The sequence below is a fragment of the Onthophagus taurus genome, chromosome 8 (genome assembly GCF_036711975.1).
Source record: "Onthophagus taurus isolate NC chromosome 8, IU_Otau_3.0, whole genome shotgun sequence".
NCBI classification, from domain to species: domain Eukaryota; kingdom Metazoa; phylum Arthropoda; class Insecta; order Coleoptera; family Scarabaeidae; genus Onthophagus; species Onthophagus taurus.
Window position 1 is genome coordinate 4275223 of NC_091973.1, and position 19627 is coordinate 4294849.

General features: G+C 37.5%; 1 protein-coding gene across 2 annotated transcripts; it reads right to left on the bottom strand.

Moving 5' to 3' along the window:
* Positions 1 to 70: 70 nt before the first annotated feature.
* LOC111425311 (Dynein heavy chain at 93AB) lies at positions 71 to 17887 on the bottom strand. Of its 2 annotated transcripts, XM_023059258.2 has the most exons (22): positions 16518 to 17887; positions 16268 to 16463; positions 15966 to 16221; positions 14344 to 15914; positions 14018 to 14290; positions 13869 to 13898; positions 11922 to 13304; positions 11274 to 11873; positions 10228 to 11223; positions 10002 to 10175; positions 7220 to 7939; positions 6882 to 7043; positions 6630 to 6829; positions 4870 to 6376; positions 4504 to 4812; positions 3773 to 3937; positions 3527 to 3720; positions 3269 to 3473; positions 2619 to 2924; positions 2374 to 2544; positions 440 to 2322; positions 71 to 378 (listed from the first exon to the last, which is right to left on the bottom strand). In XM_023059258.2, exons 1-22 carry the CDS (start codon positions 17849 to 17851, stop codon positions 84 to 86), a joined length of 12930 nt encoding a protein of 4309 aa, XP_022915026.2. In that variant the 5' UTR covers positions 17852 to 17887; the 3' UTR covers positions 71 to 83. The 2 variants fall into 2 exon arrangements, with proteins under 2 accessions (XP_022915026.2, XP_071054611.1); XM_071198510.1 differs by lacking the exon at positions 13869 to 13898.
* Positions 17888 to 19627: the final 1740 nt, after the last annotated feature.

Genomic DNA, 19627 nt, shown 5'->3' on the forward strand with positions numbered 1-19627 from the left:
TATATATTGTACTGGAACTGCGCACGCATATTCAATAATATTTCAAATAATGTTGAAATAGAAACAAAACTTTATTAAACAATTTATATTTGTAACAACAATGCAACACCAGCCATAGTCCATTTAGCAGGTTTATCTTTAGTTTTTAAATTAAAAGTCCAAACGTAAGTAGGCCCCCTTGTTCGCGTTTTATAAACAGGGCATTCATAAACGTTCCTAAGATCTTGTTTATCCTGCGTAATCGCTCTAATATTAATAACGGGAATACACGGGAAAAGTTCTTTCAATCTCGAATCCATAATCATCCCGGCTTGAGTATCCCAACGGGCGCCTTCCATAAAAAGACCATGGACGTAAGCCCCATCTCGCGGCGCGCTCCTAAAACAAACCATTTTTAATAAAAAATCAAATCTAAACAAATCCAAAAAATAATTTTTACGTAAATTCTTCTTTTTGTTTCTTAGTAACATCGCATTGGAGGCACATTTTGTCTAAAGGAAGTTCGTTTTTTCTCGCTGTACTCTGCATGATCGCTGTTAATAACGATTGGGGATTAAAAAATCCTCCTAACCAAACTGATGATGGTAAGACGAAATCTGTTGACCAAGTTTCAAGTTCTCTTAGACGTAGTGTGAGGTCAACAAACCACGAGGTTAATCCGTTTAATGATGGATAAGCTCTTGCCGTCCACGCAGGGGGGACTTGGTCTAAAAATAAAGAGTTTTCTAAATCTTCCATGTCTGATGTGATTGTTAATTCGCCTTTTAATCCTAAATCAAGTTCTCTAAGAGTTCTTTTAATTTCGCTTGTTAGATAATTCATTCTTTCGCATTCTTGGAAAGCCACTATAACGTACGGCGTTCTTTCCTCCACTTTTCCCATTATTTCCACCATGTTAAAATCTTCAGGTAATTTTTCTAGCATTTCGTCGATCATTTGTTTAACTTTGTCTTCTCTAGAAACTGTTGCTCCTCCCGAAGCTCCAGCATCACGCGGTTGCATTTCAAAGACGGTTTTAAAGAGATCGTCTGCTGTGGTTGTTAAAAATCCTATTTCAGCGTTGGGGTGGAGTCCATATAAATACGGCGATTCAGGTGGAAGCATGTCATCGACGTATTGGTGATAGCCGGAGTAATCCGTGTTTGGGGGAGCTGCAAAATTCGGAGCTAAAAGTAGTTCGCCATCGACGAGATCAGGTTGGAGATATTCCTCGAGATAAGAAATGCATAGTTTTCGATCCCAATCGTCAGTGATATGACCGCCGTACATGATTTCGCCGAAAAGATAGCGTAGATCTTCCCAGGGAACTTTAGAATTGTTTTCTAAGTAGTTGTAGAGGACGAAAACGCTAATTGTGAGGTCGCCAACGTTGAATGGATAGATTTTGTTCCAACCTTGAGGGCCAAATTTTCTTCGTTCGGCGACTACGGCGTGAAAATAACAAAGAGCGAATAGTATAACTTTGAATTCGGCTTCTTTTCCGCATTGTTCTAACGTTTCTTGGTTGAAATTAGAAAAGGCTTTATGGATATTAGCTTGCATCCCAGTGGGAGGTTCGTTAGTAATTTTAATGGAAGACTCTAAAATTCCTTGTGGGATTATGTGGGCTGCAGCGGACGCCGCTGGTTCGGCACTCATAAAAACCCTGTAATCAGGATGAGAGCCTTCGCTGTATCTTTCAAGTGTTTTCTCCAAGGATGGTAACCATTTTTTAACTAAATGAATATTTTGGAGGATCACCCAATGTCCTGATCTAGCGGCAATGTCCATCGCGGTTTCCGCGACGACCTCTTGACCTTGCCCGAGGGAGACGTTGTGAAAATTTTGTTTATCCGCCGTAAATCCGAGCTTCTCCCCTAAGGCTTCGACGTCTTTCAAAGGGTTGACCCCCGGGGAGAGGATGAAGAATATAGGAGTCGAGGGGCTGGTCTCCTCAAACGATTTCTCGAACTCAACAGTCTTATTTTCTACGTACTTCGTCCCAAGTTTTTCTTCGATAAATGCCATAACCGCGTATATCATTCGATCAGGGCGTAAAGCCCTCATCATACATAATCTTTGGAGGGCGGTTTTATTTTTCCATTCGGTAGGAAACTTTTCCCGTTCGGGACATTCGCACTCGACGAGTTTCTTCCACCGTTTTTGGGAGCTTTCGATGTCCCTGTCGAGGTTGCGGAACTCGTCTTTAGCCGAGAGGCTGCAGATGCCACCCCAGCTCGAGTTGGACAGGAAGTCCACCGGGCTGGTAACGTGCGGTTTCACGGGAAACCTCAACAGGAAGTCGAGATCCGCAGGAGCAATCTCCTCGCTCATCAGTAGTATCTGGAAAATAGAGGGTTAGATATGTGGAGGTGGTCGGCTGGAGTGGAGTACTTGAAAGGTCATCTGCGATGCGAAAATTAATTTGTCGCACTCGAATAGACCCCTTGTGGTGTACTGGAAAACAGAAAACGATATGCAGTCTATTAAATTATTAACTCTGTCCGGCACAGACTCGGCCGGGTCCGCCCTGGCGATGGCTTTTTGAAATACGACGCTAAAAGCCTAAAACAGAACGATTTTCATGTGGTATTTTAAAACGGGGAGATTCTCCCCCGGTAATAAATAATAAAATATACTTTTAACGAGAACTGATAAATAGGATTTATAGTGTTGAGTTCGTTTAAGATGAAGTATAGTAAACTGGCTCGGGCCGCGGCGGGTCTGTAATGTTCTCTAGCTTGGTCGATCTGTGTGGATGTAATCTTCGCCTCTGAGACCTTCTTTTCGATTTCAGCAGCGGTTTTCTTGGTAGTTTCAAGATTTTCTACGAGGCTAGTGTCGCCAAGGATGTTCTCGCCGGCGGAGGAGAGTCTCGAGAGCAGGTCGTCTTCCAGCGACTTGAGCATAATCTTGAAATCGTTTTGCTGTCGCGTTAGTTCCGCCTGGAAACGCGTATTGTTATTACCGGCCGGTAATCCATCTATATAATTAATTAATCTGTTCCGCATTGAATATATTTGCCGTATATATGACAGGAAGATTGGGTTAATCGATTCTATTATGTTAATTATGTGTTAAACAGCGCAAACAGTACCATTATGTACTCTAACTGACTACTCTATCTCTATTAATATGTCAATTTGCCGTTACACAATTTGCAGTTATATCTTTCAAAGATATATTGCAATTGAAAAGAAATTAATGGAACAGATTTATTTTATTCAGGTTTTAATTTGAATTGGCTGTGAAATAGATTGATGGTAGATGAAAAGAAATTTAAAATTACCTTAAGCTCTTCAAGATCCGGTCGTTCCGCTTTAACAACCTCGGCCAGTAATTGGTCTTCTAATCCATCTCTAGTAACAGTAAAATTAATTAAAGTTGTCTGAGCTTGCATTTCCGGTTTATAATGAGGGTTGGCCAGCTTGGTGTGTAATATGAGCCTGAAGTTCTGGTTATATTCGATTTCCTTGTCGCCGATTTTAATGGCCCTTTACAACAAATTAAATACTATTTCCAAATGACATATATATTTCATACCTACTTTCCCTTCTTAATTAAGTTCCGCCCCAACAAAGTATCAAGGACTGGATCGACGAATTCTCCTATATTCTCCATCAACACCGTCGTCCCCGAGCTTATAGACTTCTCGATCGTGTCCAAAAACCCTTTCTGACCCAACCGGATCACTTGCAATGTCTCCCCGTATTTTTGCTTAATCCACTTGACACCTTGGAGCTGAAAGCGCACGACGAAATTATCCCTAGGGATTTTACTTCGACTCTTTTACCTGCGGATCAATCATCAAGGGCCATCTATCCGAATTTGATAGAATTGTTGCGTTCTCTGTTGACATCCGATCGCTCGGTAATCCTTCATTTTGCCATTTTGCTATTTGTGTATCATCGGTTAATAATGATAAAGGATCTAAATCTATTGTTATTGGAATTGGTGGCTAAAATATTAAATATTATTAACAAAAAAATATACACTGTTGGAAATAATTCACGAGCACACCCTATATAATCTGAACGCGTGAAGATAAATCCATAATATTTGCGGAGTAGACGAGTTTATTCCGCGAGTTTCGAATTTTTCTGCCGCAGCATTGTTGACTAAGCCTCCCTTCCAAGTGGAACTTTCCGGAGCTATAACCGAAGTGGGTGGGAGATACTGGTTATTTTTAGTGTGGTGTGAGGGACCAGTTTGGTTGTAGGTATGCACATTAATCGCCATGTCCAACGAATGCTTCCATGGCCAGCTCGTTCTCCGGATCTGAATCCTATCAAACATGTTTGGGACATGATAGGTCAGAGACTTCAATGTTATCCGGCTCCCCCGGTTAAAGTTGAGGAGCTATGGAGGCGAGTTGATACTCTCGCTATTGATGTATCCCCTCCCAGCATTAAGAGTAAGTTACACTACTTCCATACCAAATTTCATAGCGCTATACACACGCGTTTAAATTATACAGGGTGTGCTCGTGAATTATTTCCAACAATGTATTCGTTGAAAACATACATCAAGATTCTTTAAAAATGGAAACCACATTTTATGAAGCAAATCCAATCTATACTGCTTTGTAAAACATCCAACATACGAAATAAACGCTGTGATGGAAAGAACATCACCAGGAAGCATGGTTCCTTGTTGAATAAAATTATCAACAGCTTGAGCCCAACGAACATTTTCACTAGCTAACCCCCCAACTAATCTGTTGGCTAAAGAAATGGTTGCGTTTGTAGCATCTGCTTCTTGCTGACAAAGTGTTTTTTCAGCAATAGCTTGTTCGAAATCAGATGTTAATTTAGCTAATTGTTCCTCTAACGACTAAAATTGAAATAATGTTTTTAAAAGTTTCGTTTTAAAATGCCGAAAGAAACTTACGGCAACTTTTCGTTTAATACAACTCAATTTCTCTTGTGCGGCTGCTAATTCGGCGTTGGCTTGGGCGAGCGCTTTCCGTTTCGGTTCAACATCGCAAAAGACTTCATAAAACTTGATGATGTTAATAACCCAAGCGCATAAACCAGCGGCTGCAGCTGATTTCGATCTTATAAAGTCGGGGTCAAATTCGGGATCTTTCAAGTAAGGTTCTATAGCTTTTATTACGTCCGGGTGGATGTTTTCTTTATCGTAATTAATTAGGGCATCTAAAAAGGAGTCTACTTTGGCCATGACGATTTTAGCGGCTTTCCAGCTTCTATCTTTTGGGATCTTTCCACCAGGAGCAAGAAGAACCATAACTGCGGCCGTAACATTTGTAACTGCACCTGGAGGAGACCCAAAGCTCTTTAATTCGGTGAGGTTGGCTTTATTTAATGTGTTGAGAGCATCTTGTGCTGCTGTTAAAGCTGGTTCTGCTTTCATAAGATCTTCCTCGCAGTCTTTTTGTTTTTTCGTTACTTCTTCGGCGATTATAGCAACTTTTTTTTCTTCTTCATCAGCTGCGTTTTTTTCTATACAAACTTTTTCGGTTTCGATTTTTACCATTTCGATTAATGCGTCAGCTGCTTCGTTCTTTTCTTTTAGCTCAACTTCTTGGACGGCTAATTTTACTTTTAATTCGTCTACTTGTTCCGCCGTGCTTTTGAGTTTATCTAAGCCGTTTTCTAATCTTTGAATTTTCCCGGATAATTCTTCCGATTTTTGGCGCAAAAGTTTTGAATAAAGATTTATTTGTTCGAGATAAGATTTTGGGGTGGTGTAGTTATATCTTCTTTCGTTTTGAAGGTATTGCTTTGACATTGTATTAACGGAAGTGTGGACGTAAGCCATGAATTGTGCAACTTGATCTCTTAGGGTTTCGGGAAGTACTTCCAATGCCTCTAGGAATCTGAGTGAAACGGATACTAAAGCCTCTTGTGGCCATTCGTGGAACCAGTTTATTTGAGTACAATTTATGATTGCTGGGAATTTTCTAGAGCGAATTCTGAGCGTTGAACCGACTGGGGAAAAGCAGAGAACTATTTTTAATTGCCTCCTAACCCTGTCTATAAAAAATTTCCAACATGTCTCTCTGGTATCGGGCAATCCAGCTCCTTTCACTTCGTTCCGAACCCCCCCAATTATATTTTCTATTTCGTCATCGGGAAACATGTCGGGAACCTCCCCCGACGACAACATATCATTTATTAACACTAAAAATTGTTCGTTGGGAACTTGCGCATCTGTCATTAAAAACATTATCCCAACATTCTTTAAACCAGACTTTAAGTACAATCCTGAAACTTCATTTTTCAAATCTTGAATGCCGTAACCTTTTTTCAGTTGGATTTGAACTACTTCCAAAGCGGATATGAAGGCTGCTAATCGGGATAAGGACTGTTTTCCGCTTCCGCCCACTCCTACTAAGAGAGCACTTCCTCTCGGGGATTCTAAAATTCTATTAATACTGCAAAAAAAAAGATTTTTATTACGGTTGTTAGTTTAAAATATCGAACGACGTTTTATCTTGAAGGGACTTGATACAATAAGAGTTGAAAGTTCGGCGAGCAAACTTTTCGTCCCAAATAAAATTGTGAGTAAGTTCTCGTGTCGATATATTGTTGATTTGCGCGATTTGGGGTTAAAAAGTTTTATGAGGGTCGTTGATCTCAAATGAATTGTTTGAACAAAACTAAATTAGTTTAACTTCTTTTCCTTACCGGCAAACGTGCATCATGGCATCTTCAAAGAGAACTAAGTTCATTGCTGCGACGAGGTCGTTGTAGCTGACCATGGCCTCTGTCAGTAGTTTGTGCAAAGTGGCCCATTTGTCAATAGGCATGTACTTGGGCTCACCAATCCCGCCGGCGAAATGGCAGTATATATTGGGCTTCTCGAAGACGAAAGACTCGTCGACATCCTGCGGAGTATATCTTCGTTAAAAAGGGAAAATAACCCGATTATAAACTAACCTCGAAGTGTTTCTTGAAGATATCATGGACAAGTTTGCTAAATGCGTCGATATCTTTATCCTCAACAAGTTTATCACCGTAAACACGTTGACATTCATGTGTCCAAAGTCGTACGAGATCACAGGGTTCATTTACACAATCATTTGTACTAAATAATAGTCCCTAAATAAATTTTGTTTTATAATATACACTGTGTTAATTAATTATCGTAACCCACGCGACTTGTGTAATATTGGCTGCATATCTCAATATGATGTGATATTGGTTGTATACTTTCGATGATGACGTCGGGTACGATAATTAATTAATACACTTAATATAGTAATGAGAGTTATTACCTGGAAAATATTTGAGATATCTCTTAAATTGAAGATGTAATGAAATTTGATTGCGGTGGGTAAAAAGATTTGTGATATTTTATGATGTAATACAACTGATGCAGCAACAACGTTATCTGCAAACTTGAAAAGGTGAGGTTGGAATTTAAGTTCGGGATTTGCAAGGTGTTGGCTGAGGATGGCGTGGTAAATAGTGGTGAGAGCATCGCTACCAGGAAAACTGATGGCGAAGACGTAGAAATGACGTTGGAGGCGCGGGTTAATTGTAAAGCTTCCTGCGGTTGGGTTCATACACGAAACGTACTGGCAATTATGTATATCCTTCAACGTCAATTTGTTCCGGTCATACCAATGATTGTAATCCAGGTGCTGCCTAATGAGCGTGTGCGGTTGTACTGTTCCGTACGTGTCGACCTCCGGCATGTTCATATCGTCTAGGAAATAGATGAGGGTCTTGTTACCGGGTGGTCCGTAATTTCTCCCGGCTTTTTTCTCCAAAGGTCGCTCCAGGATCTTTTGCAGCATTTCCGACGTCGTGTAGAAATTAAATGAAACGTTCGTTACGGCATAATTCTCGGATAAGGATGTTAATTTCTCCCCTACTAATACCGTCTTACCGCTACCAGCTGTTCCAACTAACATCACCGGGTGCTTCTTCTCCATTAATAGATTCAGGAAATATCGCACCCTTATTGACTCTGCGGTGTGCACCAGGACAGCCTACGGAATTTCGTTTCTCTTTATCGGGCTTTTAGCTAATTGGTAATTTATTTCGACTTAATTGTGGGGGCAAAACGACCACGTTAAGGACAATTCGAGATCGACCCCGTTTGCTGACTCAGCTATTTTACTTGCTTTTTAATGCCATCGTTAAAATAACATTGAGAGTCTTCTCTCGGCTACGCATTTCTCTTACTTACCTCATCAACCCTTTTATTTCGGCATTTTTATTATCTGACATTTCATTCATTCTTGTAAAGTTACCCACATTCTATTCATATTCTTATTATATTTTATATATACTAAAAACTATACTTATGAAGTATCATAATAATACTTAGGGCGGATACTGTGTTTCAAGTTTATGGAAGAAATAATCTTGGCCGACTTCGAAGACGTCGACCGTCCCAAATAATAATATAACTTGGGGCGGCCGACGTCGTCGAAATCGGCCAAGATTATCTCTTCCATAAAGTTGTTACTGGTATCACTCGGGATTCGGAACATAACACCAAGTCTATCCTGCTTGAAGTTTTGTCGGAGTACGACAACGCACTGAAGATGTCAAAACGTCAGGCAAAATAAATTTAAGATGTGGCGGCCGACGTCTTCGAAGTCGGCCGAGATTATAAACATGTTTTTTTGATAAAATCTTTGGGTTAGGTTGGTTTCTGAAGTTTGGTTTTGGCTTGGGTTGGTTTAACTTGGGATGCTTCGACTTGGGTTGAGTCGGTTTTGCTTTGTCTTGGGTTGGTTTGTAGCTTGGAACTGTTGGCAAGAGGTAAGATACCATTTGGCCAGATTTTTAGTATCACGACCACCAGAATTTTGAAAATCACGTGAGGATAACCTTCATTTCTTTGAATCTGATGGAAGAAATAATCTCGGCCGACTTCGAAGCTTACAAAAAACTAAATACTGCTTATAGAAGACTATAGTGTCGGCATAAGAGTAGATATTGCTAATGGACGACTACATACTACTGGCAGAAGACTAGATACTGTTGGCAAAATGTTAGATACTACTTTGAGAAGACCACATACTGCTAGCAGAAGACTAGATACTATTATTAAAGAATTTTTCGACTTAATTGTGGGGGCAAAACGACCACGTTAAGGACAATTCGAGATCGACCCCGTTTGCTGACTCAGCTATTTTACTTGCTTTTTAATGCCATCGTTAAAATAACATTGAGAGTCTTCTCTCGGCTACGCATTTCTCTTACTTACCTCATCAACCCTTTTATTTCGCCATTTTTATTATCTGACATTTCATTCATTCTTGTAAAGTTACCCACATTCTATTCATATTCTTATTATATTTTATACATACTAAAAACTATACTTATGAAGTATCATAATAATACTTAGGGCGGATACTTTTTTTCAAGTTTATGGAAGAAATAATCTTGGCCGACTTCGAAGACGTCGACTGTCCCAAATAATAATATAACTTGGGGCGGCCGACGTCGTCGAAATCGGCCGAGATTATCTCTTCCATAAAGTTGTTACTGGTATCACTCGGAATTCGGAACATAACACCAAGTCTATACTGCTTGAAGTTTTGTCGGAGTACGACAACTCACTGAAGATGCCAAAACGTTAGGCAAAATAAATTTAAGATGTGGCGGCCGACGTCTTCGAAGTCGGCCGAGATTATAAACACGTTTTTTTAATAAAATCTTTGGGTTAGGTTGGTTTCTGAAGTTTGGTTTTGGCTTGGGTTGGTTTAACTTGGGATGCTTCGACTTGGGTTGAGTCGGTTTTGCTTTGTCTTGGGTTGGTTTGTAGCTTGGAACTGTTGGCAAGAGGTAAGATACCATTTGGCCATAAGAAATAATCTCGGTCGACTTCGAAGCTTACAAAAGACTAAATACTGCTTATAGAAGACTATAGGGTTGGCATAAGAGTAGATATTGCTAATTGACGACTACATACTACTGGCAGAAGATTAGATACTGTTGGCAAAATGTTAGATACTACTTTGAGAAGACCACATACTGCTAGCAGAAGACTAGATACTATTATGAAAGAATTAAATTTTACTTGGATAAAATATTTACCTGTAAAGGCATATCTGGATCTAATTCAAATCGTCCCAAGCTTTCAGCCCACGGTACAAATTGTTTAGTTTCACAATCAATAAAATAATCAAAAACAGTTCCACCAGTTGGAAATTTGACACTTTTGAACTCATTAACCCACCACTTTGTAAATTCAACTCTATAATCGGTGGCCTAAATGAAAAATAAAAATTAGCCTCGATTAATACTTTTGATTAAAACCTACTTGTTCTTGAAACATAGCTGATCCAAAAGCCCAAACACTACTAAAAACGAAGTATAGTTCGTACCATTCTTTGGGGCAATCTTGTGGGGTGTTAATTGGTGATAATAAGCAGTCTAAAAGATGGCAAAGCATTTCGATGTGGGTTGTTTCAACGATGGGTGTAATTTTTTTGAATCTTGTTCGGACGTTTTCTAAGCAAATTGGGATGTATTTGTCGAAAAGCATGATTAAGTTTGATTTTTCAACTTGGTTTGTTCTTGTTTCTAGCCAACTTGTTACGTAGGGGTTCCATCCCAAATCTTGTGGGTTGATGTAAAGTATTCCAGCTCGTGAAACGGTTGCTGGAGTAGCTGTTTTTAAATTTGATATTTCGAAAATAAGCCTCATTGTGGGTGTGAGGGCGATTCTTTCGTTGCTAGCTAATGTTAAAACTTTGTTATCATCCATTACGGTGTTTAAGGATTCTATCCACATAGGATCGATGTCTCCATCTAAAATTATCCATTTGGGATGTTCACCGACTAAATTTGCTTGGTCTCTCATCAAAACGGAAAATAACCCGTCTTTCCATTCCCTAGTGGCCGGATTAATTATTCCAAAAAGTTCATCGTTCGTTACAGCTTTCGGATTTAAGTCATTAAATACCGGTTTTCGTTTCATGTTTTGGTACGTTTTAAATAGAGTTTTCCACACTTGTGTTTTTCCGGTTCCCGCGTTTCCAACTATAAATACGGAATGCCTAACTTCTAATAATTCTTCCAATTGAACTACTTTTAAAATGAAATTATCTTCTGGTTGTAGCAATAAATCAATAGCTGCTTGTTTGACGGTTCTTTCAAAATCGGCGTCTCTTTTTCTAGGCACTTCTAAAGCTGGGAATAAATCACCGATTAATCCCATAAAAACTGGAGTGTCGTCAGTGACGATTTTAGGGATATTGAAGTCTCTTAATGCGCGCATAAGAACTTCTTCTTCTGGGCGCCCTGGATCACCTCTCTAAAAATGTTTTTGTTTGAAAAATAATTAAGTGTTAAAAATAATTGTACTTTTAAAGACCCCGCGACAACTAAAACCGATTTTATTGCTCGTAATCCCCAATCATAATGATCTTGTTTAGATAAAAGCTCTTTGCATAAAGTGTATAAAGTAATAAATTTTCTCGCTAAAATTTTGGCCTCTTGAAAACCTTCTGCAACTAACATAATTTCGCAGATAAGCTCAAAATCTGGTACAACCATAGCACAAGGTCTGAATTGGGATTTTAAGTTTTCTGGGAGCTCCGTTCTCCCAGCATATCCAGGATTCATAGTAATAAAAATGCCCACTGTTGGAACTAAAGCTATCATCTCTCCCATAAAATCAAATTGACTTTTCTTATGTCTAATCGCGTCTAAAACCGACTTTACTTGCACGGCAACTACAGATAAAACTTCAACGGAAATCCTATTAAATTCATCAAAACAACCCCAAGCACCAGTTTGTGCCAATCCTTTATAAATATTTCCGCAAGATTTATAATCCATTTGTTCCGAACAATTAAAAACATAAACTGATATTCCTAAAGCTCTTCCAAGATCTTTTGTTGTCTCTGTTTTTCCTGTACCAGCCGGACCAGCTGGGCCACCTCCCATAACAAGATGTAAAGACTAATAAAAATTAATACAAATTAATTTATTTTTTATATTTATAAATACCTGAGTTAAAGTGATATAACACCGATCTGTTAAAGGTGTTATAACTAATCTTGGAGTATTCCCCAAATATTCATAGCTATACGTAAATTCAGCATCGCAAATGTTAGCAAAGCAATGATTAACTTTTTCGCACCACCGATGCCTTAATTGGGAAACCCATTGAAATGCCGAAGCGTTATCAATTTTCATTTGGATTAATTTACTCACAACATCTCTCGAATGAACATCTATCGTGCATATCGTCATAATTTTTTGACGATCTTGCCGGCTTAAATCGCCGATTAACAAAGTAATTAAAGTACTTAATTGGGAAACTTGCTTTTTGTAATAATCTCGAATGGCGTTATCATAACCTTCTTCAAGCCGGCCAAATGCTATGTTAACTTCGGTTGTCCACCAAATTTGTGTTCCGCAAAGAGAAACTTGCGCTGGGAAATCAAATAACCAATGATCTCTAGGTTTTTCTTCGTACGATAACACCCCTTCTCCGATTCCTTTTCGAATCGTGGATCTCATACAACTTTGAACTCTATTTAACCATACTTCTACAGGCCCTTCACTTGAACATGAAGTTTCAAAAGAAACGTATTCACCATCTTTTGCAAACATCCCTAAAATGATATTTGAATCTTCGTTGCTTTCAAATTTTAATTTAGCGATTGAATCGAATAATTTTGTGAGGTGTTTGCATATTAATTCAGGTTGATTTCCGTTTGATAAAATATCAAGAAGATCCGCGGAAGATACGAAATAAAATCTTGGAAAAGCCAATCGTTTTGTTTCTAAGTAAACCGCTAAAGCTTTTTCGCAAAGAATTAATTTGCTTTGTAAAGCTTCTAAAATGGCTAAAAGTCCATCGCGATTCGTGGATTCAACAACATTTGGAACTTGGGACATTTCTTCCATGAGAAGTTTAAAATCTTTATCAATTTGAATAAATCTTTCTGAATCTTCTGGAAGTTGTTTTCTAATATCGTCAGAACTCATAAAAATAGATTCCAAATGAGTCCAAGTTCTTTGAACTTCAAACCAAACCGTTATAACTGAATCGGCCAATCCTAATTTTTGTTGCCAAGCTGATACTTCTTCCAAGAAATGAGCAATAAATTTAGACGTAATCAAATTTTGTAATTGCACTTGATTTTCCTCTAAAGTCTCAATTAACTCTTCGCTAGCCCTAAGAAGTTTCGATTTCGTCCTGGGATGAATTTCTTGCTCAAACGACATCGCAGACCACGTCGTATTTAGATCTCTCAAAATTTTTTCCATCGACATCTCTTTTATTGCTTTATCAACAATATTTTTCACTTCATCTTCGCATTCATGAAGATTTAATTCAAGAAGTTCTGCCAAAGTTGTGTTATGATCCATCACAATCTTTGTCTAAAAATGTTTTTGAATTAGAAATTTTTTCAATTTTATTTTAACAGAAAGAGATTAGGCATCTATTAAGCTGTACTTACGAACATTTCTGGATCGAGAAATTTTATTAATTAGCTTATATACAAAGCCAAAGAATGATGATGTTTTTGAGATGGTTAATTATTCACAAAATTGAGAGATTGAAATAGGTAAGTGGTATTCAGAGTAATTCCAAAGGTAGTGGGGGTGTTGTATTTGCCGGAACTCAACTTTATATGCAGTGTGTTTGATTTTAATTGTCACAATAGATATCTTGACTACTGTTGGAGATTTAGACAAAATGTTATCTAACTTCTATTATCTGGCATATTCAAAACTCTCCAATAATAATCAAGATATTTGCCGTGACAGCTAAAATCAAACACTGTATACTAAATTAATATTGCCGGTTAAAACTTATTATCTTAATTATAACTTAATAATTATCATCTTAAAAACTTTTTGAATCGTAGATTATCGAGTTGAAATAAATAAGTGTAATGATAGTATGAAATTGGTGTAATTTTGTGTATTTATGTTACTTACTGTTAATTCTTTGGGTAAAGCGGCTAAATTCTGTAAAAAACATTAAGAAAAGTGTGAAAAAAAATGTTATGTACAATGATTAAGGATTAGAAGACACTATGTACAAAAATATAAATATAAGAGTACACCAAACATATTTTTTCGAATACCTTCGTAGAACTCATGAGTTGATCCCAATGTCTTTCTCGGATAGCTGGGTTTTGGAGCTCTCCCACAGCTTTAAGAGATGTGAGGGTGTTTTTAACGGTGGCTTCCAAGCCTAAATAAGTGTCCCAAGTTCTCATCTCTTTATCTAACATTCGTATTTCTTTAGCAAATTTTTTGCACTCTATATCCATGTTTTCTACATCGATTTTTCTCCATGGCGTTGTTTTCCAATCGTCCACGCAAGTGTGGACTATGTTAATATAATCCCAGAGTTGCTAAAAAAATATGTTTTGAGTTTTTTGTGTGAAGGAAGAAATTATTTAGTTACTTTTAACATTTTTAATTCTTTTCTGCATTGTTTTAATAATTTGAAATCAGGCACAGTTACTTCGAAAAGAGATCCGGATGCGTGGATATTCTCCATTTCATTTTCTAACATGCTAAGATCTTTATGAATCCTATCGATTAAAATGTAAGGAGTTTTGCAGCCGTATTTGAAGAACTCGTATCTTTTAAATAATTCCCTATAAAAAATTACTTTATAATCAAAGTTGGTTATTTTTTTTCTGATGAAGGTGACTTCAGCTGCTTGTAATGGAGCTACTTGTTGTTTAACTGTTATTGCAATTTTTTTGGTGTTGTTCCATTGTTCTGGTAATTCTTGTAGCCAAACGTTGACTTCTTCGGGAATATCTTGATCGTAAAATGTTAATAATTCGATTGTTTCGCGTAAAGGTGCAAACATCTCATCGGTAGTTGCTTGTCGTTCTTTTACGTTTAATAGGTAACCCATAACGTTAACTAAAGCTTCGTAATCTCCTTCAACAACTGGTTGTTGAAGACCTTCATCGGCAGATCTTATGAATGATCCTAAATCAGATAGGCTGTGTGTGACCATATCCACTAAATGTTCTTTAAACATATTCCCCCATTTTCTAACTGTGTTTAATAAAGCTTGTTTAAATGGTTTTACATCAAGTTTGAACCATGAGTTAAAAATTTTTTGGGTTTGAATTTGTTCGATTTCTGCATATAAGCTTTCGAATCGATCGATTTCTTCTCGGAATGAATCCATTCTTGGCGGGCATGGTTTAGGAGCTTGGGAGTCTTTTAAAAATAATAAATCGATTTCTTCCCCGGTTAATTGTCTTCCATATGTTAAAAATTGTTGCAAATAATCATCGCGATCGTCCAACCATAAATAAGAATAAGTTTGGTAGTTATCGCAAAACTCAAACGCATCGTCTACAACGTTATCAACATTTTGCAAAATATCATCGCTCATTTCTTTTATATCACTGTTGTTTCTGATCTCTTCTTCGTAAGTTTGCGTGCAAGTTTTTGAAAATCTCGGAACTATTCCAGCTATTTTCATGATATCTTCTATTAAGACTAAGATTAAGTTCTTAAAGCTATCTTTATGAGAGGGATCCATTGGAGGCAAGAAAACGATATTGGGTGCTTGCAAAATTAATTGGGACTCAAAAAGCGGAGTAAGCGAATTGCAAGGATCCATATGTTCATTTAAATAACTCAAACTGCAACCAACAGATTGATACAAATAACTCATTAAAATCTGATCAACATAATCAACGTATTTATTCCACTTCAAACTATCTTGTTTATCTGCCATCCCGAAAAGTTCCATATTTTGATTCAAAAGGATCATAATCTTATCAGTTGCTTGGATTATCTCCGAATATCTCTTCGCCGTTCTTTGTTCTCGTTCTTCCACGCAAAGAACTGCGTCTTTCTTCGATTCTTTCCGTTCGAAAAGTGGTTGCCTCGCAAAAGGTATCAAAATGTTTTTGATTTCAACCAAATTTTCTTGACTCCTTTGAAGGTGATCTTGAAGCCCACCAACTAACTCGTGAAGTTTTATCATGAAATCCCACAAATCTATTTTGAATAATATTGATTAATATTGAAATGAAGATTTATTTTAATCACCTTCAGAGTTCCAACAAAGATTTTTTTCACCCCTCTGCACTAATTTATCAATTTCCTCTAATTCAGTTTCAATCAATTGGAACTCAACCTCTTTACTAGTTCTTCGAATTTTGTTGTACCACTCGATGGTGGTGTTGAGGCTAGTTATGTATTTTCGGAAAGTTTCGTTTCTTTCCGCCATTTTTAACGCGACTTCCGGAATCTCCTCAATACCCATATTCCTCAAATAATGGACTTCTCTTAAAATAGCTGCAAGCTAAAATTTTAATTGCAATATTTTTGATTAAATAAAAATGATTTACAGCTGTGTTAAAATTTGGGTACAAATCTTTCGTTTTAACGTTTCTTTTTATTAAACATTGTTTAAGATTCGATTCTATTTGGCCGGGAACTTTTTCTGTCCACTCTATGAAAAGAGCTTTGTCAAAATCGCGAAGTTGTTGCCCCAAATGATCGAATTTTTGAATTAATTCCAACGCTTTATCGGATTTTGTTATCCTAAAACATTAAATAATTATATTTTTTGAAATAAAGTTTGATTAAAATTATTACGGGTGTTGTAACTTTTTGAATTGTTCAATAGGGGATAAAATCCTTAATCTTAAATTCCTGGTCCACCTTAAACTACCAGAAACAGGGGGCATATACTTATCAACGACAAATTCGCCATGTTTTCTTTTATGTTTTAATTGTTCTCTGAAAAGAAATTCGGCCGTTTTAATTTCCTCCTCTAACATCTCAACGATTTTGTTATATTTGCTTGTAAATTCTTCTTTAATCAAAGGTCTATCGAGAACTGATCCAGCTATGTTGATTAATTTATAAACACTTTCAAGGTTGTTGCAATCTTCGAAAGCTTGAACCAAAATGGAGGAAAGTTTTAGATCCATCTCGAATATTTTTTGTTTGAACTTTGCGAAATCTTCCACAAATGATTCGTCATCTGGATCGAGGACGTCGTAAGATTTTCCGGAAAACACGGAAAAGCATGACTGGAATTCGCCGAAAACTTCCACAACCTTAGCGCTTAGGTTTCTACCTTTTAGACCACCGATTTCAACCTTCTCCAGTTTTGAAAATTCTAAAATTGTGTTAAAAAACCATTGTATGGTTTGTAATCTTTCTAAAAAAGCGAAAAATCTTTCGAAAACTGTGTTGGGATGGAACGTCCATAACTCAGGCGGTCGATCTTTATAAAATCTTTGCAAATTTTCTTTATAATAAGTAAAGAGGCTGAAAAACCTTTTTAAATGTCTGATTGTTATTCCGATGCGTTGCATAGCTTCATCTGTATCGCTATGAAACAATGTGGTTGGATCCAAAAACTTCTTTGCTTCTTGAATCAATAAATTACAAACTTGCTTTAATAAAACAATCAGTTTGACTTGATCGTAATATTTTGAATTGCTCCAAATTAAGCAAATAACATGTATCAACGGTGCGAAAAGCGGGAGATTATCAGAAAAGTCGGTGTCTTGTAAAACGTCAATATGCTTTTTTAATGGCAACAAATATAAGCAAATATCTTTAGCTTCAGCTAACCCCATCACAATATTTTTGAAAAGTATTTTAAAACAAGAATAATACGCGCTATTTGTTTTCTCTAAAATAACAGCCATGCTTTTTACTTTATTCTCTTTCAACTGTTCATAAATAAATTCAAGATTTTTTAACCGCTGGTTCCAAAATTGAATTTCCAAAGATGGAACAGGATTTGAATTGTTTAATTTTTCGGAGGAATCGTTTGCCAAAACATCATTTACTTGCGCAGCCCATTTTATAACCACACCTTCTATTGCACTTTTTAAATACAAATCACAAATTTCACCATTACTTTCTATTAATAATTTTTCCACTTCGTGCACTTTTTCAACACCCACAGGCATTGGCAGAACTGTTTGTCCATTTACATGACCTTTTACCTAAGAATAAAATCGAATTTTATTTTTGGACAAAATTAAAACAAATTTTTTCATGAGAAATTTTTTCAAATAGTTCTGGGTTTGAAAGAGCAGATAAGGTGGTACAAATGATTTCTGCCAAAGGATAATTAGAAGTCTTTCTGCTTCTAATTTTACTAAAATTACTTACTAAAATACAAAGAATTACTTTGCACTTTAGTTTTGGCAATTAACTTTGTGAAACCTGGTAGATAATGGAAAAAGCAACCTCGGCCGCTCCAAAATCACGAACACCAAGGCCTCGACTCAAATTACTACTCATTAGGGTTCTGCCAGTTTCTTGGTTCGTGATACTTGGAGGTAGCCGACATCTTCGAAGACAGCCGTGGTTATTACAAATTAAAATTATAGTTTTTATGCGTGAGTACAACCCTATCTAGCTTGAAATGAATGGAAGAAGTAACCTCGGCCGACTTCGAAGACGTCGGCCGCCCCAAAATCACGAACACCAAGGTCTTGACTCAAATTACTACTCATCAGGGTTCTGCCAGTTTCTGGGTTCGTGATACTTGGAGATAGCCGACGTCTTCGAAGACTGCCTTGGTTATTACAAATTAAAATTATAGTATTTATGCGTGAGTACAACCCTATCTTGCTTGAAATGAATGGAAGAAGTAACCTCGGCCGACTTCGAAGACGTCGGCCGCCCCAAAATCACGAACACCAAGGTCTTGACTCAAATCACTACTCATCAGGGTTGTGCCAGTTCCTGGTTTCGTGATACTTGGAGGTAGCCGACGTGTTCGAAGACAGATGTGGTTATTACAAATTAAAATTATATATTTATGCATGAGTACAACCCTATCTAGCTTGAAATGAATGGAAGAAGTAACCTCGGCCGACTTCGAAGATGTCGGCCGCCCCAAAATCATGAACACCATGGTCTTGACTCAAATCACTACTCATTAGGGTTCTGCCAGTTTCTGGGTTCGTGATACTTAGAGGTAGCCGACGTCTTCGAAGACTGCCTTGGTTATTACAAATTAAAATTATGGTATTTATGCGTTAGTACAACCCTATCTAGCTTGAAATGAATGGAAGAAGTAACCTCGGCCGACTTCGAAGACGTCGGCCGCCCCATAATCATGAACACCAAGGTCTTGACTCAAATTACTACTCACCAGGGTTGTGCCAGTTCCTGGTTTCATGATCCTTGGAGGTAGCCGACGTCTTCGAAGACGCCTTGGTTATTACAAATTAAAATTATAGTATTTATGCGTGAGTACAACCCTATCTAGCTTGAAATGAATGGAAGAAGTAATTTCGGCCGACTTCGAAGACGTCGGCCGCCCCAAAATCACGAACACCAATACCTTGACTCAAATTACTACTGATCAGGGTTGTGCCAGTTCCTGGTTTCATGATCCTTGGAGGTAGCCGACGTCTTCGAAGACTGCCTTGGTTATTACAAATTAAAATTATAGTATTTATGCGTGAGTACAACCCTATCTAGCTTAAAATGAATGGAAGAAGTAACCTCGGCCGACTTCGAAGACGTCGGCCGCCCCAAAATCATGAAAACCAAGGTCTTGACTCAAATTCCTATTCATCAGGGTTCTGCCAGTTTCTGGGTTCGTGATACTTGGAGGTAGCCGACGTCTTCGAAGACAACCGTGGTTATTACAAATTAAAATTATAGTGTTTATGCGTGAGTACAACCCTATCTAGCTTGAAATGAATGGAAGAAGTAACCTCGGCCGA

Coding starts and splice junctions, on each gene's coding strand:
- LOC111425311 (XM_023059258.2), bottom strand. CDS start 17,851: ATGCCTGTGGGTGTTGAAAAAGTGCACGAAGTGGAAAAATTATTAATA. Junction 11,874..11,921: donor GTTATATCACTTTAACTCAG/GTATTTATAAAT, acceptor AATTTTTATTAG/TCTTTACATCTTGTTATGGG. Junction 6,830..6,881: donor TCTTCAAGAAACACTTCGAG/GTTAGTTTATAA, acceptor TATACTCCGCAG/GATGTCGACGAGTCTTTCGT.